The following is a 24,737-nucleotide window of genomic DNA, read 5'->3' as shown; positions in this document are numbered from 1 at the left end:
GCAGCACTTCACTCCTCTTTTTCTTGGAAAAAAAGGACAGAAGGTAGAGATGAGAATCACATCTGCATCAGAGACATGAACTAAAGCTATCACTAGTAAAACTCCTAATGTAAAATTCAGAGGTTTTTTGCTTTTTCAGACACCTGCTATGTCTGAATTGACACAAAGGAAGCAATGGGCTAATGCCGCCTTTCGGCAGCACCTGGAAATCTCTCCTGCAGAGCAACATCATCATCCACAGCATGTTCCAGCGGTTCCTGTTCACGCTGCGGGGCCAGGGGGGCCTCAGGGCTCTAGGCAGCAAAGTCCCTCCAGGTCTGCAAGGCCTTGATACAAGCCCTCCACATCCTCCTTAACTGCAATGTAGTTACCTCTCCGTGAGGCTGGAGAGCAGCTAAGCCCCAGCCCACAGGAGAGCTGCTGGCTGTCTCAGCCAGGGAAGGGGTGAGGGAGGAGAGCCAGAAGCATCGCCTGCTGCAGGGCTGCCCACCCTCCGCAGCCCAAAGGCTGCCCCAGGCACGCTCCCAGCTTGGAATAAGATAAGTAGTGAAATCCGGGCTTCAGGGCAGGTTTAAGAGCAACCTGAACAGGTATCTGTAAACACAGCAACCGAGATTCCCTTAAGTGCTGCCAGAGGTGCAGCATTCAGTAGCTTCTGGAGTTCAGGGTACGAAGGAAAAGCCGCTGCTGCTCACACTGTTGGTCAAAGATGCTGATCTGTCACGTTTTCCTTTTGAAAAACTACCGGTAAATCAAGTCACTGACAAAATGCAGAAGAGGAACACGTACCCTGGCACTTTGCCTGTTGGCTTTTTTCTCTTCGTCCGGAAGTGGTGGCATCGGGTAAGGGTATTTTCTGCTGGAAGCAATAGATCCAGTGGATGAAGATGGAGACTTTGCAGGAGAGAGTGTCCTGAGATGTTGAAACACACAAAATAAATGTGATGTCTTCAGGTCCCAACACTGCAACAGCAACTGCCATTACTCTGAAGCTTGGTTCAGAACCAAGTATACAGCTTATTATTAGCTCAACGTTTCAGGGATAAAGTTGTTTGATCAGTAGTCTAATAATTTCATTATATAAATAAAAGTATTTATAGCTTTCAGGAACACTGGAAGAAAAAAAATTTCCTACTTCTTATTAGAATTGTATTGCATAATAGAAATTATTTCTTAAACTGTTTTATATGGTACTGTAATTAATCATTATCAAATTAACAAACCAAATGTGCAGTTGAATAAATACAGAACTAAAAGATAGATGTAGCATTATGAAGCCTACATAGAAACAGTGATTGTATAAATACAAGCTGCCAGTGACTAAATGGCAATTATCAGTGTCTTTATGTGTATCTTGCACACCTCCTATATTGATACAAACGTAACAAATAAATCTAGTATTTTATAGCACATTAATTTACACAAATGCATGCACTTGGAGGCCAAACTGTTAGTTGTGAAGTAACAAAGGCATATACAAAGTGCTAATAACAAATTGTTAGACATGCAAGCATCATACAGTGCATATTGTTCCAGCCAAAGAAAGAGTCTGATGAGAATATACAAAAATGGACTGATTAGTCAATGGCAATCAGCATTTCTGTACAAGGTGAGTAGAGTAAGCAGGAGCAAGTAAATGTTTGTATCACATGAAAGGAATTATTTTCACGTCAATAAGGCAGCAGCACATTATTGACTGAAATTTTATACCCAAGAAAAACTCTCTTATGCTTCTGGGTTTAGATGCTGTACTTTTCCCAATTGAGAGGTTCCTATCAGGCTCTAAATCTGGGCAGAATAAAAAGGGGAAAAAAGCCTCAAAGTAGAAAAATTGAGCTACCCTGGCTTTCTTGTTCTGTTTTGCAGACTGAGGGCATTTTTCAAAGGAGGCCTCCCATTTCTGCAGGCACATCAGCCAGACCCTCCCTGAGCATTGCTGCCGACTGTCTTCTGAACTTAAGGTGTCCCTGAAGACAGAAGGTTGCCCTCTGTTTCTACAGACAGGTCCTCCAAGCCCCTCAAGCACAGCAGGGGCTGCGTGTTGTGCAGACCCCGCTGATGAACCCCACCCCTGATACCAAAGAGCCACAGGAACCACCCCTGGCAGACAGTCCCACATCCCTGGCTCTGGGATTTGCACAATCACATTCTTTCATCTCGAGAGGATTACAGACAAGGTGGGGACTCTTTTGTGTCTGGCATTGTTTTGTATCTCTAAGTGAAATTCATTTACCTTTAAATAATTATTCTTTTATTTTGGACTACTGCATCATTTTGTCGTGTCTTCAGCTCCCTACAACAGCACAGTCTCTTGTCTCCCATACAATGACTGATGGTAGCCACGAGCAACAAGGTGTCAATAGAAATTACATGGTGACAGCTCTCCAATCTGGTTCACGATGCTCTAATGCCTCATGTTGTAGCCTCTAAGTTCAACAGCCCTTAGAAGATTTAGGTTGGTATAGCTGCCCAGACACTGAAGGATACACCTTCAGGACCTGCACTTGGATCACCCTTTAAGGTGAACCGGACATACATTAAAATTTTCTTCCTGAAAATGTTCAACACCTACTGCAGTATAAAACCAAGTGTTCACATGTCCAGCATCACAGATCTGGGCACCGAACTGCACATGCAACAGAACAGGTTATTTATTTTATTTTTTTTTTAAATCCAGGGAAAGGTTCTGATTGGTGTCCTGCTGTTCACTACCTGCATGAGTCCTCTCATCTGCGCCCACACCTGGGCTGATAAAGAACACTAATAAACTATTAGTGGATCCAGAATCAAAAAAAAAACCCAAAAACAACAAAAGAAAACAAGGACAGGAGGAAGGGGGGAAGATAAAGAAAGCAGATTTTACATCTTATTAGCAAGCCAATTATTCACGATTCCTGCCCCACAGCTGCAGGAGGATTTAAAATCTTCATGTTTAAATTTATAATGATGCACCTGGAAATTAGAAGCAATGAACTGGGGCGTGTTAGATCTGACTTGGCAATCCCTACCAGAAAGCTGTTTATACAGGTACCACGACTACGAGGTGGCACACAGAATTAAGCCATCTCCCATCCCTTGCACCACAACCAGGCACAACATCGCCTTCTGCACACCACAGACTCTTCCCACAGATTATTTTAGGCACCACAAGAGAAGACCATGATGAGAGGGAAAGCCACGGACAATGTATCTGTCTATCAGCCTGAGCGGGTGATCCTGGAAGCAATAACCCCCCAGGATGGGGCATCCTGACCATTTTCCCTGCACAACAGGTCCTCTGACCAGGATTCCTAGCTGAGCCTGTAGCCGGGTAGCTTTGCACCATAACTCCAACACAAGGCTGCCTTTTCAAAAGATTTTGAAGCCCAGACCTCCAGCGTTGCCAGCTCACCTGGCTTGATATGCACATTGCTGCTCACCTGCACGTGCAAAGCTACAGCCAAACACATTGAGAACGCAGTTGCACACTTAAAAGAAATGACCTCGCCCTCCCCTCACAGGCCCTAGCCCCATATTTCTGCTACACAAGTTATGTGCTGCTTTTTGTGATCTTTAGTGCCATCTACTGAGACTGTAAAAACACATCTAGTAGGCATATGCTCATAAATCTTAGGATGAGTCTTGTGTGAGAAGTATAGTTGTTTGAGGTGTTTTTGATAACTTTTCGGGTTCTACCCTGCAATTGTCTATGTGCTGTGTATCCCAGATTTACACATACTTTAAATGAGAAAGAGCCAGACAACGACCTTTCTCATTTACGGATGGAAGAAAAACAGCATTCAGGGACACTTGCGGGTAATACTGGGGTCAAAGGTAGGCAAAACTTCACAGTTTGGTCTCGGGTGACATTCATTTAGCTTTCACTGGGGTTTCAGTTCTCCTGCTGTCACATCCATTAGCTTTCATGCCAAATCTTGTTTGCAGCTGGAACTTACACAAAAAACTAGGAAAGCAGACTGGGTTGCAGACTGCGTTCTGCCCTGTACAGGCAGTGACTGTTTTACCACCAATCCCAAATAAAGCCATGCACCTCAACGCACTGCAAGAATTCCCATTTCTGACCACAAAGCAAAATATAGTGGCTGCTTCATATCTGTCTGTCTGTCCTGGAAGCTGAAACTAAGAGTGTAGGGAAACCATGCTGGGATTCAGGACACCGCGCTGTGGCAGTGGGAGGACATCTGCATGCGCTCTCCTGCAGCCAGGCCCCTGCCTGCTCTGTCTTCTTGACACCTAAACGGGGACAGTGTTGGCCCACAAGAGACACTGTGAAATGTGTCACCTGGTCACACAACTAAACGTCTTGCGACTTCAAGTGTCATTTCAGCTGAACTCAAGGCTGAATTAGTCATAAACTGGGCTTGGTTCTGTTTCGTAGACTGAAATAATTTCATTAAACGAACACGTGGCAAAAGCATTTTAAGCCCAAATAGAGATACCATCAGCCTAACCTGACCTTTGCTGCTGTAGGTTGAGCTCTTTGAAGGACGTCATCGGCCTAAATTATCCTACATTAGGAAGCTGGGATCTTCTAAAAACACTGATGTGGCTAAACATTTTAACATTTTCAGTGTGGTTTATTTTAAGAACCACAGATGTGTGCAAGTTTCCTCAGAAAGTGCAGCAGCAGAGGGGAGGGGAGGCTCATGGGGGGCTGTAGAAAAGGCAAAGGCTGTGGCTTGAGCCATCTGGTTAATCGCTGCACAGCAATGCCCCAGAAGCAGACACTCACAAGCGTTAAGGGACTCTTTTCACTAACTCTTGAAATGAAATGCTGATCCTACTGACATCAACGGGTATTTTTTTCATTGGCTGCCAACAAGGACAATATTTTGCTTTGGTTGTAATGGAGAAAACTTCTTTAGGCACAGTCTAAAGCTGCCTCAGCGAGAGCTGGGAGCTAACAGCTGGTCAGGGCTCCGGCCTCAGCTGGGTGCTCACGGATGAGAGCGGAGGACCCTACAGAGCAGGAGAGTCGACTCTGGCTAATGATCAGCTGAGGAAGAGTTGAGTAGGAGTCAAGGAAGAAAGCGGAACACCCAAGCACAGAAAAAAACATGCCCTCCATGCTCCTTGCCAATGCCTTTCTGATATGGGATGCCCATTTTCCCTCTGGGAATGCATCCTGGGTGTCCATCTAAAAAAACTGTTTTCTTTTTAAACTATTTTTATACTTAACACAACTCCTACAGAATCTAAGTTACTGTAAATATTTGCATTAAATCATACGTAGGCAGCTCAGTGCTTCAGAAGGTGCCTTCTAGTCTTTTTTGCCTATAATTGGAAATGCCACATTTTGGGATACTAACGGTTTATTTTCTGATACCATCACGGTTCCTGAGTCTTTCAAGATTCAGTGAGAGTTTCGAGTAATCCTTAACCATATTTCATGAGGTCAGTCTGTGCAGTAGCCAATGTAATTGGCAGTAACAAAACTAAGTAGTAGTATTACACTGGTAAAACAAACAGTGTGCCTTGCAGCAAAGACAAAATCAGAGAAAGGTTTCCTGCCTCGATTTATTGCTGGGGTTATGCAGCTATGGCTTGGCACGTAAAATTAAAATCTAGCCTAGACTTTGAGCAGTAAAATGAGATTTTTCTTTACAGATCTTATTTTCTTATAGAAGGGAATCCCACAGCTGGGAGCTTCCTGGCACCAGAGACACCAGCTACTACTACTATTATTATTATTATTATTATTATCATCATCATCATCATCATTAATAAAAAGTAATTATATAGAAATACCCACTGGGCTTGTAAACTAGGAAAAAAAAGTAATAACTAGGACACCAAGTGCCAGGGAGACAAATTTTGATTTATACAAGGGTTTTTTAAGCTGATGGATCAAGTCTTTGTGGTGACTAACATCTCTATTTTCTGAAAACCTGCAGTGTTCCTAAGAACTGTAGGAAGCATTTTCATCTTTTTTCCTGATTCTACTTCAACTCTACCTGTAACAGCACCAGCCACCAAGACATTATTCCCAAAACTACGGGGAGACAAGCAAAACAGCAGTGTTACTTTCAGGACATCTTTAAAAGAACAAAAATACTATTCAGCTAATTATCTGGTGTAAATGTCTTATCCTGGGCTATGATTCCTAAAATGTAGCATCAGCTGGACAGTCTAACTTCAGCCTGACTTTCTGGTCTACCAAACAAGATTTGTTTTGTTTAGTTCGTCAATCACTTCACAGGCTCAACACTCAACCATGTGACGTTCAGACACAATGTTCTTAGGAACAATGTTTTCCAGTCTGTGCCAAATTAACCAAAATTGCATCTGAGTTTTGGGGAGAAACTCTTCAGTTCAATCTCTTATAAGCCCATGGGAATTCATCCCATCAGCAGATTTGATCCTATGTCTTCTATAATGTGCCTGCAGAATACTTCCCCATGGTTATCTCAGTTAATTAGGACATACAGGTTTCTAAATTTATTCTAGTTTCTCATTTGTAAAGTTACTGCTGCAGGCAGTCATTAGTATGCTTCCATGGTGTAAAATTTTTAATTTATGTTTCATCTCTGCTGATATACAGCCCTTAAAACTCACATGGGTCAGCTTAATCCTCATCTACATGCAAAAAATGCTTGGTTTATCTCAAATACAATTAGAAATGTGACTCATTCAGTGCAACAGTTGAAAGTCCCCAGGGGCAGGGTACAGTCCCATCAATTTAATCTAGTTACTAAATCAAGATAGATCAATTTTAAAAGATGAAAACCAAATTAAAAGTATCCACGCAGGAATTTAAACCTGTTTAACTAAACCATTTAAAGTAACATACTTTAAACGAGTGCTATCTTCGTATTCCATCAATGTCTTTGTTTACCACAGCCACAGGGCTTCTGACACAAACACCCTGAAAGACACCTACAGGGTTGGGTTATGGTGAGTGACTGATGGTCTCGCCTGAACAACAAAGGTCCAGAGGGTATTTTTAGGAAAAGGCTTGCTAATAAAAACACACCTCATTTCTAGTCCAAGTTCACCTAATTTCACCTTCCAGTGACTTTTGGTCATTATCAGTCTCAGTTTGCTCAGCTAAAGGGCTTCCCACAAAGGTTCTGCTCCATAGGCAGCTATGGATTTTATGGTAAGCACTTTGCTGTTCCATTAAATTGAACAGCTCGAGGCTCTGCAGTCCCTTCTACGGTTTCTCAGAGCTTAAATCTCCTTAGTTCTTGAACACGCTTGCGGAACTGTGGACATCAGAACTGGAACCTGTATCCCAATGCTATAACCAGCAATGGCAAAACTACTGGATTCACAAGTCAAGCAGCCTGAATGTCCAAGTACCAACACCAAGACCTGGCTGATACCGGCTGCCAAAAATCACAGCGTCCTCCCACAAGCCTTGGATTCTCATGTCAGGGATTTTCACTCCTTGTTCAGGACCAAGATCAGGATTGACAGGTTTAAATTTACCTCATTTGTCCTATTTGCTCATTAGAAAGCCTTTCTGCAACTTACTGTGTGATTTAAGAGTTTCTGAAAACAAACACAAATAGTTTAAAAAAGTGAGCATTTTATGCTCTTTTCAGACTTTGGGACATCTTTAGTTCTAAAAATGACTGAATTCCCACTCTGCTATTTAATATCTGCCAGTGTTACTATTGGAATAGAAATCTTCCATTAGCATCTTGTGATACAGCTCCATCATGTTTTTTTTTTTTCCAAATGCACACTGGACACATTTAATGAATGTTTCTGCCATTTTGCACTACTATTAAGTCTACTTGTGTAGCAAAATTATTTTTAGGATTCTATTTACTCGTTCTTATCATCCTTCACTGTTTTGGCTAAAGATTTTGCTTTGCATTCTTTTTCTTTGTGTTTCTATAATTCTTGTTTCAGCTTCATTTTTGATGTCAACTTACAGCTTCACAGATTTCTTTCATGTTTTATATTATTTGTCATAAATCGTCTTTCGTTCTCTCCTATGCTGGCTGATTTTTTCAGCTGATGCAAACGTCTGTCTCAGCTGCGGGACTGCGTCTTTTGGGAACCTACTCAAATGTTCTCAGTCTCTTGATTCACGTACAACAGGGAGGCCACCCTCATGCATGCTGCTTCTCTTCAACTTGGAATGTATCAAATAATACATACTTTCCCCTTTCAAAAACAAGTGATATTTTTGGTTGAATGCTACACTCACTTGTAACAGATACATTAGTAGTTTGATAAATAGAGCATAGAGTATATTCTCATACATCCAGTTTTTCAATTAAAATGTATAAATTCTTTCATTGTAGGCTGAGAGTAAAATACCTCTACTTTTTATTCTTTTTTTCATTTAAATTTTAGTATGCACTATATAAGACAGTGGGTAGAGTCAATGTGTTATGAAACCACTTGCTTCAGTAAATTACATTCTATTTAAGTTAATATTATTTTATTAGTGATAAATATGTCTCATGCCCATAAAACACTACTTGGCATAAAATGATGAGAAAGCTACTACAAGCTATAGATGATGGTGGGAACGCATGCACTACACACACCCTTTCCAATGGCTTCATTAAAACATTCAGAAAAAGAATTGTAAATTGCACATGAAGCCAAAAACAGACATCAAAATGCAGCAAAAGAAGAGGGGCCCTTTGCACCTACAGTAACTTGTATTGATTTATACAAGGTAGGAGTCCCAAGATATTTGTATATGCTGGAACAGCTCTTAAAAATGATACAGAATTAATTTACAAAATACCTAAAGTATGGTCCTTCAGTGTTTTTATTCACATCTTCTACCCACTTAGCTACATTATATTCTCTTTTGAACCATGGGTTTAAATACCTGCAGAAAGCAATGGAAGGAACAGAGAAAGCAGAAGAACAAGAATAGAAATCTGAGAACACACAGCACAAGCTTAGCAAGGATGTCTTCATCCCCAAAATGCAAGTGAATATGGCAAATAAATCAGTATGGATGTTGGGTGAGGACTAGGCAATGTGTACAACTGCATGAGAAAATCTGACTTGCAACAAGACTCATATGTTTGATTAATCTGGAAACTCTTTGGGATGCATCATTCATTTACTGTTTTAAGGGTAAAATTCACTCCTGTGCAGAGGGCCAGCATTAAGCTCATGGTTTCAACTCCTCTCGTAATCTCGGAATAAAGATGAAGGGACATTTTGACTTCAGTTCTGCAGTTTACCTGTTGAAGACACACGCTTACACCCACCTAGAATAAATTGTAAGATAATAGCTAAATGAGCACAGAAACTTGGGCTTGGCCCTTTCTACGGGAATGAATTTCAGCCTCGGTGTGTTAAAAGGCTTGAACTCTTTGCCACTACAGTGGCAATTTTTACACTTATGTGCAATAACCCTCTGATTTTTCAATGATCATCTAATTTGGTAGGATCACAAGAAGCTTTAATGGAGGTAGGCTGCAGGGTTATCTTGCATTTTACAGAGCAATCTTGATACCAAAACCACATCTTTTAGGAAAAAGTCTGAGCTGCATACTTACATTAGTTACATGAAAACTATGCAATAAACATGGCATTTAATTATCTGACAGTAATATTATCAGGGAAGAAAAAAACTTTTTTGTAACTGCTTTCTCTTAGCCCCAAATAACAAGATTAGCAAATTTCCCCCCTCTGTCTTTTTTTTTTTTTTTAAAGGGCAATGTAGAAACAGGAGTCTGTCTGGTCCAATTTAAAGTCTGTTCTTGTTGTATAAGAATGGCAACAGTTTAACAATTACTTGTGATCACCATCATTATATAACAGAAGCTATCACACTTTGAAATAGGAAACAAATCATAACCAAGGAAAAAGGAAAAGGAAATTCCTCTTCCAGTTATTTTCAATATTTCTGGGCCAGTTCTCATCACCCTTATTTATAAGTGACTCCAACAACCTCACACATGGGAACAGGCCTTGCAAAGGATTGCTCATGAGTAGAGATTGGGCCAGATCATGTTGTTGAACCCCCACCACATTTCAAACCCTGTTGATGACAAAAGCAGCAACACGTTTTCAACTTCTTTTGCTCCTTTTTTGCTCTGGAACTTCTACTCCCCACCCCGCGCAAGCACAGCCAGAGCTCTCAGAAAATACTCGCCCTCAGCCACAAGTGCTTCTAAGTAGCTTCTTCAGCTCGCTTATTTATCAGGAATTAGGAGTGCTTTATGCTTTCCAGCTTGGGTTCTTAAAGAAAGAAAATGTCAAAAGTGGTAGTGCAGCAACAGATGAACTGCAAGTGAAGCAACAGGCTGACACCGGCATCACCAGAAACCAACAAACTTCTGCTTCACATTTAATTGCAGAGCGACTACATATTTTCTTTGTAGTATTTTTGACTTGCTTTTTTTCATTTGAAAGGGTCTTTTGGTAACCATGAAACACTCCCAACCTGGCTTCCTGTATTAGAAAACGAAGTGTTATGTGGTATCAGGGCATGCAGTTGTTGTACAACCGTGTTGCAGGGTTTCCTCGGTCTGGTTGTATTACAGACTGTTGTTCATCACCTCAATTCATCTGCTACAGAAAGGCTAAACTTGAGTTACTGCAGACCACTATGTGTTACCATTAGAAAGCTCTCAGGCTGATCTTCCTGGCCACATGTTCGATAGCAACGGCCAGAATCCGCATTTTCTTTGAGTGAGAAATTCCTCTTTAAAACACAGGTGTCCTTACACGTAAGCCTACAGCGAGACCAACAGCTCGATTTGGCCTGTAGCGCAGCATGCAACAAGGCAAAAGACCTCGGCTCAAGAGTACTCCGACTCCTCGGTGTGGCGAGGAGGAAGGTTAGCTAGCGCTGCATCAGCAGGAGCGCCTCCAAGCAGTCACAGTGTTTTGCCACAGTGAAACTATTGTATACTGAGGGAAGGGACTTGTCACGGGATCAAATGGCAGCCCAGAATGCAGGGGCAGGTGAGACTGACCTGTTATCCCGACTCCCTGTTTGGGGGTGGTCAGAACCCCCTGGGCTTATGCCTTGGGCCGGGATTTCCTGGGCGAGAGAAAGCCCAGGCTCAGATGCATGGGTTACCCTGCTGCAAAAAGACAATATATAATAGAAAGTCTAAGCCAAAGATGTTCGTATCAGTTATAACAACGAGGAAGACAAACACTTATAGGAAAAGCAGTGCAGATTAACAAAGGTCAGAATGGTTATTTGGCAAAACGCATGTTCCCTGGGACTTGTTTTAACACAAGCTCCCAATTAAACTATCAGCTTATTCAGAAAACTCTCATTAACATTCCTGGATAACTGCAATTGATTTTAATAGAAAACTTGTTTTATCAGGCCATTTCATCAAGCCTGTTTCTGAAAAAGCTGCAGAAACATTTGGCCTGTTGGCATTCCTTCTGTGTGAACTGAACCATCTGCCTTTAGTAAAGAACATAAATTTTGTCTTAAAACATCTAGAAACAATTAAAGACATCTCAAAAGAGCTTTAGCAGTCTCCACAGAGCTATACCCTCAGCAGAAGCCTTGTTCGCGTATCTGTTAGGTACAAGGGGTAGCACAAAGGCATGAACAGTACGTTTTTCAGGAACTGCCCAATGTGCTGGCAACCCTCCTGTCAGTGCTGCTCGTGAGGGCTGCAGAGCTCAAACCATGCTCAGCGCTTAAGAAATTTCGCTTAAATGATTAACAGCACAAGTCTCTATCTGGTGCTTTGCTGTTTACAAAAAGAACTTGTGCATAGTATGTGCAGATACTGCAGACTCATGCATATGTCAAATACTTTTGTAGGCAACTGCATTAGTGCACGCCTGCTTAAAAAAAAAAAACAACTTTGCACAAGGTATGGCACAAATGAACCCAATTTTCTAGTGGCTAACTACACTGTCTCTACTACTAACCAGAGACCAACAGTGTTAACCCTTTTTTTCCATCTCAATAAGGACCCTTCATTGGACTCCCAGGGGCCACACAGGTTTCAGAACAGATTTTAATATTCTGTATTTCCCAGAGAAGGTAAGAAGGTAAGTTTGTCTGGGAAAAGCCTCCATGCATTCTGAGGCATCCTCAAATCAGCTGGCATTGCTTTTTGCTTTCCTAAATGAGTAAATGCTGGCCATGGTTAGACCATTCTCAGTCCATTTTGTCTGCTCACAAAGGCACTTATCTCTAACCAGAGCCACTGTATGCCCTCGGCAATTCTCTCCATTCCCCACCAAATTGGCACAGCACATGGGTCATTCAGTGGGAACTGTCTCTCCAAGGGGTGACAGGCTTGCCAAGGAGACTCGGACAAGCCATGCGGTCCTGTGCAGTCCAGGATAGATCCCATCAGGAGAAAGAGCATTTTCCTGCTGGGCAGGTCTCTTCCAGGAACACACACGCTGTGCTTCATCCCCTCCAGGTGCTGCACAGCCCTGGGGAAGTGCAAGCGTTCCCTCCAGCACCACGGCTGCTGCTGGCGAGAGAGACCGTCACAAGCAGCAAGAAGAAAAGCAGAGAATTAGGTGGAAATTCAGGGGCACCATTAAAAGAGAAAAAAGATTTCCAGCTCACACTGTCTACCCACTTATTTAGTGCTCCAAAGTTCTCAGAGCAAATGTGTAATAAATCAGCTGAGTGGCACAGAGGAAAATATATGCCCACTGTTTTTTGGGGTTTGTTTGGTTGTTGTTGTTGTTTGTTTGTTCGTTTTTGTTTTTCTATTTTTTTTTCTTTTACTGAAAATAACACTCTTCCCATCCAGTTACATTCACTCTAGGCTAAAAACAGGTGATCTGGTTTCGTTCTTTATGGACCAATTCAGGCCCAGTGTACACTTCTGCTGAATGATAGAATAATGGTATCATTAATTTAATCTTTTTTTTTTAACAAATTCTGTTCAAGAAATATAATTGGAAAATGAAGGAAAGCACAGGACAAGTTTCTAAAGAAGAACGTGCAATATCATTTGTATTCTTGGAAGTCTGGTCAGACTAATTTTGCTTTTATCAAACTGTCTCATGCAAGGACAAAAGAAAATGAGTAAAATAACATTTCAGTGTTTATCAGCATAAATACCAAGAGCACAGAGGCACTTGACAGATTAACTCCTCCAAGGGATCTAGGGCTAAGATTTCTGATTCCATGTTGCCATTTTGACCATGCAATAATTGCAATATGCATCAAGCTATTATTTCTGCAACTTGTAACAAAAGGTCTTCTTTATGAACCTTTCTGAGCCTACTCACCTCAAGACAGTGCACTGCGGGTGGAAGAAAACTTTCACAACAAACTCAAAATCCCCAAACCGAAGAAAGCAGGGCCCAGAGAGGAGTTAGCATTATTAGTTTCCAGCAGGGTTGGTATCAAGCCCATTTGCCCATAGAGGTGCAAAGTTAGTACTAATGATATGGGGAAAAGGCACTGTCATTGTCACCATGGTCAAAGAAGGGGCCATTCTCATGTGGCATAAGTGCTGTAAGAGCAGGCCAGTGCTTGAAAGGCCAGAGATTGTTTCCAGCCATTTGCCATTCACAAAAGGAGCCTGAACCAGCAGGCTTAAGTACGTAAGAACGCTCTTCCTCTATGGGGAGCACTGCACATGAGCTCTTCAGTAACTGTAGCCAATAAATCAATAAAAAAACAACTCTAAGCCATACTGGAAAGGTCTGGGGATCAGTCGCTTGGTAAGGACTCTCATTACCCATTTATTGTAGGGCTTACTCAAAAATGGTTGTTTCAGGCTTACAACGATAAACTTCAGGATACTCTCCAACCTCTCCTAAAACCTCCAGGCAGGTATGCAGAGATAACAAATCTCTAACTCTGCAATGGCCCAACCCAAGGCGAAGACAAGGGTAGGAAACAGGTTATCAGAAATTCAGTATTGAACCAGGATACACTCAGCAATGGCAGTTTACTGTAGACAAAAGCCTGCAGTGATGGTGCAGGCTGCCACCATCATTGGGAATTGCTATGGAAACGACTGTGAGGAAGCCTACATAAAAAAGAAAATTGATAGTTAATTTTTAAAGAACACATTAAAAGAGGTTGAAATACATTAGCCAAACCATTTACCAGATTATCAGTCAGCAATCAGAATGAGCCACAGAGCAAAAATGCAGCTGTCTACTTTTCAGTACTCTTAATCTCCATCTACAAAACACAATTATGAAAACTGTTCTTTTTGGCTTTGCTTTTATAAGCTCAGACTTACTCAGTTGAATTAGACCGTGGCCTAAATCTTTTGCCTCTGACTTTCTTTCTGTTTCCTCCTATATTACCTGAAAGAAATCAAAGGATAAAGACAGATGGTAAAACAACTTGAAACTCACCTGTGTCCCATGCCAAACTGTATATTCATTTTGCATCCCCAGCAAAAGGGTCGTTACCTCATTAGCTTTAACCATTTAAAAGTCACAGGTCAGTCCCTCTTGATTTACGCCAGATCAGCTAAACTTGACATTTTGGTGATCTTGCTCTACTTTTTCCCGCAACTGTGCAGAGCAAAAACTCCTTCATTTCAGCTTTCCTTTGAGAAAATCACTACAATTCAAGAAAAACACTAAACACTGCCTCATATAAAATCACAGAAGCTGGCAGGAGTGAACAGACTTCTTTTTCATGCTAGCTCACACTGGAGGAATGGGAGAAATTAAATGTCATTTCTATGTGACAAAGCATTGTGCAAAAAAAGGTACTTGTGTAGGTGCTACTAAATACCAATTCCAGGTTGATGACAATTAGCACTATTTTAAGTAGTCACTCTGCTGTCCTAAAATCGGCTAAACTTTCAGCAGTGCAGGAATGGCCCAGAGGTTGGTTTCCACTGTGGCCAGCAGAGAGGTTCCCACTTACCTTGCCAAGAATTACTCCTAGGCCTCCCATTTTCACAAATGTCTGAAATATGTTTTGTGTCTGGGATCCTTTCACTCCAGGAATGAGATAATCCATTTGACCTGGAATAGGAGGACTCAGATGTGGTTATTGTTAAGAGTATTGTCTCACGTCAGCGTTAGCTCAGTGGTTCAGAGAGTCACGTTCCCGAGGCCAGTGATGTAACACCGCCTAAGGTCTGTCTGCACTAGCAGAGCATGCAGGATTTGGGGTTAAATCCTGCCGTTACGCCTCACAGCTGTCCCTGCAGCGGTTTGGTGTGCCCATGTTCAAGAGCCAGGCTCCAGCACTGCTTTCTCACATGTCTGCTGTGGAAAGCACAAACACCAGCGCACACCAGATTTTCTCTGGATTTGCAACTCTGCCCCAGTTCTTTACTGCAAGATGCTCTTCCAACTGTGCTCATCTTGAGGTTTTTTAATCTCACAGTCAAGCACACTCCGCGTGCTGCTGCAGGGAAGCCAGGGCTGCTTCCCTCACCCCACTGCCACCAGCCTCAGGGGCCCGGGAGCCTGTGACAAGCATCCTCCCACCCACAGCTGGTAGCTCCAGTGGAGGGGTAACTGCCTCACTTTTGCCAATGCTGAATTTTTATTATATTTTGTCAGCCAGTCACTGCAGTCTATATTTCTAATGCTAAACTCAAAGCTGAACCAGTCTTTATATCTAGATGCTTGGTGCAAACTAAAGTTTTTATTTCCTCTTGTATTCCCCTAAGAACCAGACATGTGCACGGTGATGTCCAACACGTGGGGTTTTGCAACAGGCTCCCTCCTGTTGAACTAGAGCTGCTGCTCAGCTGTTTGCCATGAGATCTCCAATTATTTCCAAAAGAGAAGAAAACAAGAGGAAGTTGAAAACTGGTCAGAATAGATGGCTTATTTATTAGAAAGAAGTTTTACTTGGAGGAACTATTTGTGTAGTTTCTATGTCTGGATATTGCGTTTTTCAGTCTCTGCTTTCCTTGGAGGGCAGGCATCTGAGAGATGCTCCTCAGTTTCCAGAAGACCAGGCTAATCACAACCATGCTGAAGTAGGTCCATGGTTTCATTAATTCAAACTTAATTACAGCATGAAAGGTCTGAGAACCAACAGATCCACTGACAGATTTTTTAATCATTTTTTCCCCCCTAAAGGTCTATTTTCAGGTTCAGAAATGTCTTGCTATATACTGGTTTTGGCGTTTGCTATTTTTTAATAGCGAGAGTTATCATAAAGTCACATCTTACTCCTTGAACATCCTCTGAATACAAACTAACACTTCATGGTGCTTTTCAGCACAGAGAAGCCCAGGCAGCTAATGGCCTAGTCACCCTGACATCTTCCCAAGAGATGCCATCCCTATCTGCACACAGAGCAAATGAAAACCAGCTTGGAAGGCAGGAAATAACACTCTGGGCAGTCAAGCGGAAGGACTACGTCAGCATAATGTTAACGGAATTTTTGCCAGACTTCTCCAGACTTGAAAGTGGCACAACATACCTGAACCAGTGGTGGGGAACAACAAAACTCTCTAGTACAGACAGACCTTAGAAACCATTAGCTTTTTGGAACAAACAATAAATGAAGACGTGAAAGAAATGAAATATGAAAATAGACACAGATACCGCATGAAAGAAGAAACATGTTAAATTACATTCATTTAAAAATGAACTTTTTTCTTAACTGGTATTTGAAACTGCTTACACAAAGCTACAAAAACTTGCTTTCCCAGTACTTTTTTCAAAATTTTATCTGAATGAGAAAAGATTCTCCAACACAAACAGTGCATCATTTAAGAGTAATGTTAACTCCCTGAAAAAAATAATGTATCCACTCACACATTAAAAAGCTGATTTAAAAATCATAAATCCTTAATTAATCACTACTACAGTTTTCCTAATAACATATTCATTAGAACAAACTGAAGGAAGTTGCCTTTAAGATCAAGCTGCTCCATCCAAAGAGCAAATGTCACTGCAGATGTATCCCCTTCCATACATTTCTCTTTACTTTCTTTGAAATAACAACAAAGAAAATGGCTTCATCAACTGCACAGTTATAGACTTCTCAACAAGACAAGAATTGAGAATTGCAGCTTTCTTATGAAGCAGTTCAGGATTGTCTATCCTTCCTACGACATGGTGCTTGTCAATTGTTTTAATGTGCTAGCTGGAGATTTTCATAATTACAGGATCTCTAACTGCAGAGGGATGGTGAGCATCACGACCTAATGACCTAAGCAATTAACAAATGACTCTTGATGTTTTTCAATGATTTTTCCATTTTAAAATGTTCTTTTTTTTTCTTAAGTAACTGGAATAATAATGGAATTCATGAAATCTGATCAAGGGCAAAATCTAATGCTCTCCTTGGTTACTCATAATAGTAAGCACAAAACTACAGAAAGTTTTTGTAGAATAATTTTCTAAGATAACACTTGATGGCCATTTAGTATATTAGCCTAGTAAGTGGAATAAAATGCAAGCACCATCATCTTTAATGTGAGACAGCAAGAATATTATCCAGAAGGCTAGGTCAACTCAGTGAATTAATGACACTGACAAATAAAGATATAAAAATAGCATTTATATTGAACACTTTATGTTTATAAACATTATTGAAGCAAGACAGTTTTCCTTTTCTTTGATTACATGACCAGGATCTAAAAAAATGTGGGGTTTTTTTGGTTTTGGTTTGGTTTGTGTTGTGGGGTTTTTTTGGTGGGGTGGGTTTTTTTGGTGTTTGTTTGGGTTTGGTTTTGAGCCAACAATTTAATTATTACCGTCTACTTGAAAACGATTCTCAAGCAGGGAGATGATGAAAATTTTATTAACTGAATATCAGATTACAATGGAAAACTTGTTTATTCCAGCCAATTTGTAATAATTAGCAGCTCGTGGCATGTGATATTTCAATCAGTAATCAAAGGCTAAAGGATGCTATTTCAAACATTCCACAAAGAAAGAAGAAAGAATCAAACCTGCTGCAAAACAATGAAATGTTCTGACTAATGGAATAATGGGTGATGGAACAGGTAGAAATCTGAAAATGCGACAGAAAAGCAGACCTCTTCTTAGAACTAGATGCAGAGTTTGTGCTGACTCCAGGAGGCATGTCGCTATAAAAAGAGTCGGCCTCTCCAGGCTTTTTTACATAATCTCCCTGGGGTATTTGTCTAAAGTATAATAAACATAGTAGAGTCAGAAAACATGACAGGCACCAGCATGCACACAAACATGCATAAAAAATTAGTTTAAAAGAAACAGGCGAGGCTACCGATCCATGAGGAAACTGTTAACCACACACAATAAAGCTATTAATAAATAATTCAACCGTCTGAGAGAAAACTCCCACATACTTCTGGTATGTGCAGAAAAGCGGATTATGTGGGTTTGGTATGGGAAAACAAGAAACATTTTGCTGATAAACTCTGATCATCGTTTTCAAAGTGAATAGTCTGTGGTTCTTGAGACATTGGAAACCAAGTTCAGATGTTTCAAATGGTTCATCACTCTGGTTGTGAAAAGCATCCCCAGGTGCAGTATAAATACTGCAGCCTGAGCTGAATGCTGCCGGCATCAAAAAGGGGTTCAAGAAAGTGAATGCTTTTTTCCTTCTGAGATAGATGCTTTCCACTTAATTTCTGTGATCATTACTGAATCCAAGAATAGCAACCTGTTGAGTTGTTTAGACCTCAGGATGAAAATACCCTCCAGTATATTTACTGTTCTCTTGTGCAGAGGACCTCACACCAGTGTCAGAGGTTCTCAGCTTCTCACAATTACCACAACAGACTCAGTCTGCCAAGACACATAAAAACAACAACGCACACATCTGGCAATAGTTCATCCTTTTCCAGCACTAGAAGCTCGGGTTTGGTGCATGACACTATCTATGCAGTAGAAAGTCCTAATCAAGTTATGCATCTTTTTTACAGATGGTGAATTCATTGCCAGCAGAAAAACTGCTGTGCAAATATTCCAGTCACAGTTCCAAGTAGCAAAATCCTCCCCAGTACAAGTACCTACTCTGAAAGTGGGCTATATCGTAATACCAGCAGCTTAGTTATCTATTCAGCCCTGCACTTTCCAAGGCCTTTTTGCTTTAGTCTGCCCCATTAAGATGCGCATTTATCAGAAGGCTGATTCACATTCAAATTGTGTCCAACTACAGACCTGAGCTGGGCTCTCTTCATTCCATATCTGAATTTCTAATGCTCCTGAAGTATTTAAAATACGTAATTATATGGCACATAAATCATTAGTGTAACACAGTACTTCCACACTATTTCTTCTAACACCTTTTGAGTCTTGGTTCTTGTCCCATTCCTTAGCAGGTACATCAGTGTGTTCAGAGTTGACTCAGTGCGGGCAGCTCTACTCCTCAGAGCTCCTCCAGCAAACTGTGCTCTCACCACCCCGTCAGAAATTACTTCTCCCACGTAACTGTGCCCTTTAAGCCACACTATCCCAGCTGGCAGAATCTTTGCTAATTTGCTCTTTTGATTATTTTCAGTCTACTCATTTCAGTTGCTTAGTGCTACCAAATATCATTCCTTATGTAACGCTCAAAATACCTCAATGGCTTGTTTTCATCTTTAGTTAAGGACTAATTGTAAAGAATTTAAAAAAAAAAAAGGACACCCTGGAAACTCTGGTCTTTTAAAAAGTCTGCTTTTTCCGCTTATGGAACACTCCTTGTACATAACCAAAATTATTCTATTTAGAAGTCAATGTACATAACTTCATTTTCTGCATGAAGGAGATGTATTAATAGTTACTAAATATCTCTGTCACATTCAAAAGCCTCAGCTTATGCTGGTTTCCACTCTGTCCATGCCCACAGACAAAGCTGCAGACTGACCGCATAGTCACAGCTCTCTGTCCACATACCAATTTCTGGAGATTTGATTACGTTAGATTGATTAATATTCTAACACAAACATGTATGGGGCAGTCTCCTTCTGTATTTCAAGGTTCTGGCTGCTCTGTCCTCAGCCAACACTGAAACACCCATAGTAAAGCGACTTGATGGCCTATTAGTCAGTGCTTGTAGATACATCACGTGCCACTGAGCAGCTCCAAACCCTCAAACTCTGCCTTGCTTGTGCTGGGTGACATTCGCTACCCTCGCCATAAGGCTCAACTTCAATAGCTTTGCATTTTCCACGTTACTGTTCCTGCCACCTATCTGACCAGCACTTGGCGGAGCTTTCCTGCTTTTTACCAGTATTTTGAGCCTGGCAGAGAAAGCGCTACACAGTCAGGGGAAATGGAGAACAGGCATGATAGGTACCAGCAACAAACAAAGCAGCAGCTAGGACCAGGTGGTGGTGATACAGGCAGAAAACAGAAGAATCTGAGAAACTCTCTTCTCTGTGGGGGACTGGGAGATGAAGGAGTCAACTCCTTTCCAGAAGACTGGTCTGCCAGGGACTGACAAAGGGAGGTGGTCTTCCAGGAGCCAAACCTGAGTCACAAGGAACTGTTCGGATTTTGGCCACAGGAATGAAGGGGTGAAAGCTCAGCCCTGTGCTGAAGACAGGACTGTGCTCTAGCTACAAATCAATCAAGCAGGGTAGAGGGAAGAAATGAGCTTTTCATTTGCACAGTAATTTAAATGCATTGTATTTTTAACTGCAAAGAAGCTCCAGGAATGAATTTGTCTCAAAAGGTTCCTGAACATCATGTTAATATTAATTATTCTATTTTTAGCCTCCCGAGAACACTTTCATCTCCAATAGTAGATTTTCAGTCTGTCTTATTGGAAATATTCTCCTGTTTTCCTGAATAAAATAGTCTGTCTCTGAAGTAAACATTATATTTGCTACTGAGTCCAGTGAAATCAAGATTTCAAGCAATGCCTTTATAGAAAAAAAAATCAAATTCATATATTCAATGAAATATTCTTTAAAATATCGTCATTCATCACTTTATTTTCTTCATAGCATGTAAATGAGCAAGAGAGAAGAAAAACTATTTTCAGAACTTAATAATATACATTCTATTACTTTTATCACATACCTCTGTCTTCTGTAGTTTCTTTCCATACGAAGAGAAGAGAAGAGAAGAGAAGAGAAGAGAAGAGAAGAGAAGAGAAGAGAAGAGAAGAGAAGAGAAGAGAAGAGAAGAGAAGAGAAGAGAAGAGAAGAATGAGTTATCACTATGCAGGCATATATGGTCAATAAGAGAAACGTAATGTATACAGAATGACATTTTTACTCAAAATATTTCCATAGAAAACTCTTCTGAAATAAACATACTTATAAATATACTAAATCAGAATTAACAAGGAAAATACATTAATGTTGAATGGCTAAAGTCAGTGCTGAGCTCAGGTGCAGTTCATGACCAGTTTAAGTCTATTCACTGTGAAGCTGCCAGTGAAAGCTGTACTTTTGCCCTTCACCTCCAAAAACTGATCCCACTGGCTGGATGTAATCTCAAAATGAGCCCTTAACTTTTGGAGTTATACTCAAATAGAAGTCTAGCTTTCCAAATAACTGCCAGAAGCTGAGAGTGATATACCATGACAGCATAAGCCACATTTTTACTGTCCTAATCTTAATGTTTTTTTCCAAGTGCTTATTTCCTTATGTATTTTTGAGCTGCCCTCAGTCTAAAAAACGAGCAGGGGATGTGCCTGTTTGTTATGCCAAACCTGTGTCCCAGCTATAGCACTGCCCACGTCTGAACCTGCCCTGCTCTCCAAGCACACCCAGGACCTGTGGAGGAAGGACTTCAAGAGCCAGCCTCAGCCAAACACAAGTGACAAAGTAAGTACCTTGAATCTTTTTTTAATACAACCAAAAACATTCAGCCCCTCTGTTTTTCAGAAGAAATTCACAAAAAGAGAAAAAAAGTCAGGTTAAAATAATCTATTTTGCCTCTTAGTGAGCGGAACACTGACAGCTCTACACCAGGAGAGAACTTGCACCTTATTTGCAAACTACAGATCAACCTCTCTTACCAAAAAACATGCCTGAATTAATTTCAGGTTAAGGTGACTGAATATAAACATCTGCTTAAGGAAGCCTATGGTTAAATGCTTTATTAATCTTGCTAAATTTACTTCGTCATTAGGATATATTTATAATTGAATCATACTCTATTATTGTATTGTCTTTGTCAGATATAGTAAAACAATAATCTGATCGTCTACAAAAAGAGAAAAGAAATAACTAAGAAATAGACTTCAAACCTGGATCGAGCTCTCCTAAACCACATACACATGTAAGAACTACTTGAAAAATGCTAATACTATAAAAATGTATACATGTAATCCAACTGAGATTTTTTTTACATTATGTTTGAATTGTTCTTGTCATAACATAATCAGCTATCAGATGAAATAAACATATCTTAACAGTATTAAGAAGAACACAGTTTACTTACTTGTAACCCCAACCAGTTATTCCTAAAACGAGAGCCAACACTAGAATGGTGCCAGCAATAGCCCCTATTATTATATTTGTGCTAACAACACCTGGAAACAAAAGAAAGGGGAAAAATATACAGGGTTTTAGGAGAAAAATATCAAAAATCCAGTAAATACACTGTCTTTCAAAAACCTGCCTGGACAACTTTCACTAGGCTGATTAATCATAACTAGTGATATAATCTTGAAGTATAGCATGGACATAACAAGATCATTTGTAAATCAGCTTTGACCTCTGTGTCTGTTTCCATTAACTGAACACTTGCTACGTGGGGAAGTTGTGCCAGGTTTGCCAATATAATGCTATCCCTATTAAAGTACTGTAGCTTACACCGTTTTAACACGCCTGGCAAATATATGCTTACGTTGGAATAAAAGTGACTTTTTTTGTTTGTTTTTGCTCAAATCTTTGCCACAGCTGAAGAAACTAACCAAAAGAGACATTCTGAACATGGTAAAACTGTCCCTCCACAAGGATTTATAACGAAAAACATTCACACCCTCATTTTTCCACAATATATCTTTCTCTTGTATGCAAGCCTAAAGATGAATGAAAACTTTCACTCAAAAAATGTAAAAGCCTAAAATTTCTGCGCCATGTAATAAAAAATTGACTCTACAAATAAAAACCAGCCATGTAAGTAACACTACCTTTCCATCTAGACATGAAAAGTCCCAGTAACTTTTTGCTTGTCCTAATCTATCAATATATTTAAAAAGGCCACCCAGATGATTGGGACAAGCAAGGTACAACTGGACACACTGGTACCAGTCTTGAGAGGTGCACTAAATGCTTATGAGTGGCACCGCTTGCATCCAGCCCCAGGTCTGCGACCTTATTCACACACACCAAGTGCTTCTGCTGGGGGAGGAAGGGAAGGGAATAAGGCTCCTAATGCTGCATCATGTTGAATGCTCACTGAAAGAGTAGGAGATCTACTTTTGCTTAATGAACCTTCCTCAAACCTGAGCTTTTCCAGTTATTGGTAAAAATTATAACATACCTTTATTGATGGCATCTTTATCAAAAAACATGGCATCTTTGATGCGAGAACTGCAGTCGTCTCCTCCCCAGAATCGGTCACAGACACACTTTATTTCATTGCTACAAACCTGCAGCCAAAAGTGTAGCTCAGAATAAAATAATAAAATTAATCTGTCCCCATAGTTAATACTGACAGTATAGGTACAGTCATATAGCACTGATTTTGTCTGCCTGCAAAATTTTGCAAAACATTTTTAATATACCCCAATGTTAATTTATGTATTAGATATAAATGTATTTAATGTATTACTATACCTTATATATAAATATATGTAAGTATATATGTATATATAAATATATATTAAGTACATTAATATATTTAATGTAATGTATATTTCATAGAGCCATTTATAATTGATTTGGGAGACTGAACCTCAATGATTTTCTTTTTTTAAAAATACAATTAAGTGGTTAATTACAGATAAAAAAGGGAGTCTTAATGCAGTGTAGAAGACAAAAGACATTATGAGAGAACAACTCTGATCTCAGCTCAGCTGTAGGGACCTGGATACTGTTTCAAACTGTGTGAGGGACAAAGGGACTCGGCAGGGCCACATAAAAACCATAGGCTGCGAACCAAGAAGAGATGCTGCAACTACCCAAGAGGCAGCTGATTGTCCTGTTCTCCTAAGCAAAGTAAATCACAGCCAACAAAATCCAAAACCTTTATGAACATTCTTGGCTCATGACATAATACAGAGGGAATTAAAAAGAGCATTTGGAAGCACAGAGACCCAAGTTCCTCAGTTCTTAAACCTTTATATTCTCCAGTACATCGCCTGAGGAAACATCAATCAAGTGAGCAAAAGTGACAGCAGAAGAATTGATTGATAAAATTTTTGCAAACTAATGCATACTTACTGTGACTCATTGTTTAAGATGCATTATGTTTATTTACATGCCTCCTTCCCCTTCCCTTTTCAAATACTTCTCCAGTATAAAGACTTCTAGAGTCATGCTGCTGGCTTCCTGAATGGTCTAGCTAGTACACTACACAATGCCAGATACTCAGCAAAAACAGAAAACAGGATTAAACAGTACAAGAACATACACCATGTCCTGAACAAATTTGGCTGTCTGTGGTGCCTGGGCAGGTGCTGAAGTTGAAGGCCTCGATGGGGAGGCAGCGATGCTCAAGGCACACCATGTTCGGCCCGCACGGTGTCCCGTTCTCCACATAGCCCAGGTCAGTCTCCTCATCAAGCTTTACGTGGCCACCACTGCAAGACAAACAAGAGGACCCTGGAGACGTGTTCTGATTAGACTGCTTGAGAAACTGGGCTCTGGGCTGCTGCCTTCATTTCTGTCTGTGTTATATGACGCCCAGATCAAGTACTGGCTTATTTCTCTCACTGGCACTAACGTGAAACAAACTAAAGCACAGTACATCTACGTCGAACAAATGTAACGGTGAAAACAAATACCATTTGTCCTGGGTAAGAGCTAGCTTGGATAAAACAT

General features: G+C 40.5%; 1 protein-coding gene across 6 annotated transcripts in view; it reads right to left on the bottom strand.

Moving 5' to 3' along the window:
* Nucleotides 1-24,737, bottom strand: part of ADAM22 (ADAM metallopeptidase domain 22) — a 134,122-nt gene that overhangs the window by 6,301 nt on the left and 103,084 nt on the right. Inside the window, exons 23-31 of one of the 6 annotated variants that reach the window (XM_065629810.1) lie at nucleotides 24,328-24,496; nucleotides 23,236-23,344; nucleotides 22,189-22,279; nucleotides 20,818-20,835; nucleotides 17,775-17,969; nucleotides 14,774-14,874; nucleotides 14,133-14,199; nucleotides 8,714-8,800; nucleotides 790-913 (exon numbers count right to left, since the gene is read on the bottom strand). In XM_065629810.1, coding sequence (XP_065485882.1) covers nucleotides 790-913; nucleotides 8,714-8,800; nucleotides 14,133-14,199; nucleotides 14,774-14,874; nucleotides 17,775-17,969; nucleotides 20,818-20,835; nucleotides 22,189-22,279; nucleotides 23,236-23,344; nucleotides 24,328-24,496 — 961 coding nt within the window. Of the gene's footprint in view, nucleotides 1-789; nucleotides 914-8,713; nucleotides 8,801-10,907; nucleotides 11,019-14,132; nucleotides 14,200-14,773; nucleotides 14,875-17,774; nucleotides 17,970-20,817; nucleotides 20,836-22,188; nucleotides 22,280-23,235; nucleotides 23,345-24,327; nucleotides 24,497-24,737 lie in introns of all 6 variants that reach the window. The other 5 variants (XM_065629811.1, XM_065629805.1, XM_065629806.1 and 2 more) reach the window with 5 other exon arrangements.

The sequence above is a fragment of the Caloenas nicobarica genome, chromosome 2 (genome assembly GCF_036013445.1).
Source record: "Caloenas nicobarica isolate bCalNic1 chromosome 2, bCalNic1.hap1, whole genome shotgun sequence".
Classification (NCBI taxonomy): Eukaryota; Metazoa; Chordata; class Aves; order Columbiformes; family Columbidae; genus Caloenas; species Caloenas nicobarica.
This window is presented reverse-complemented; position numbering and strand designations above follow the sequence as displayed.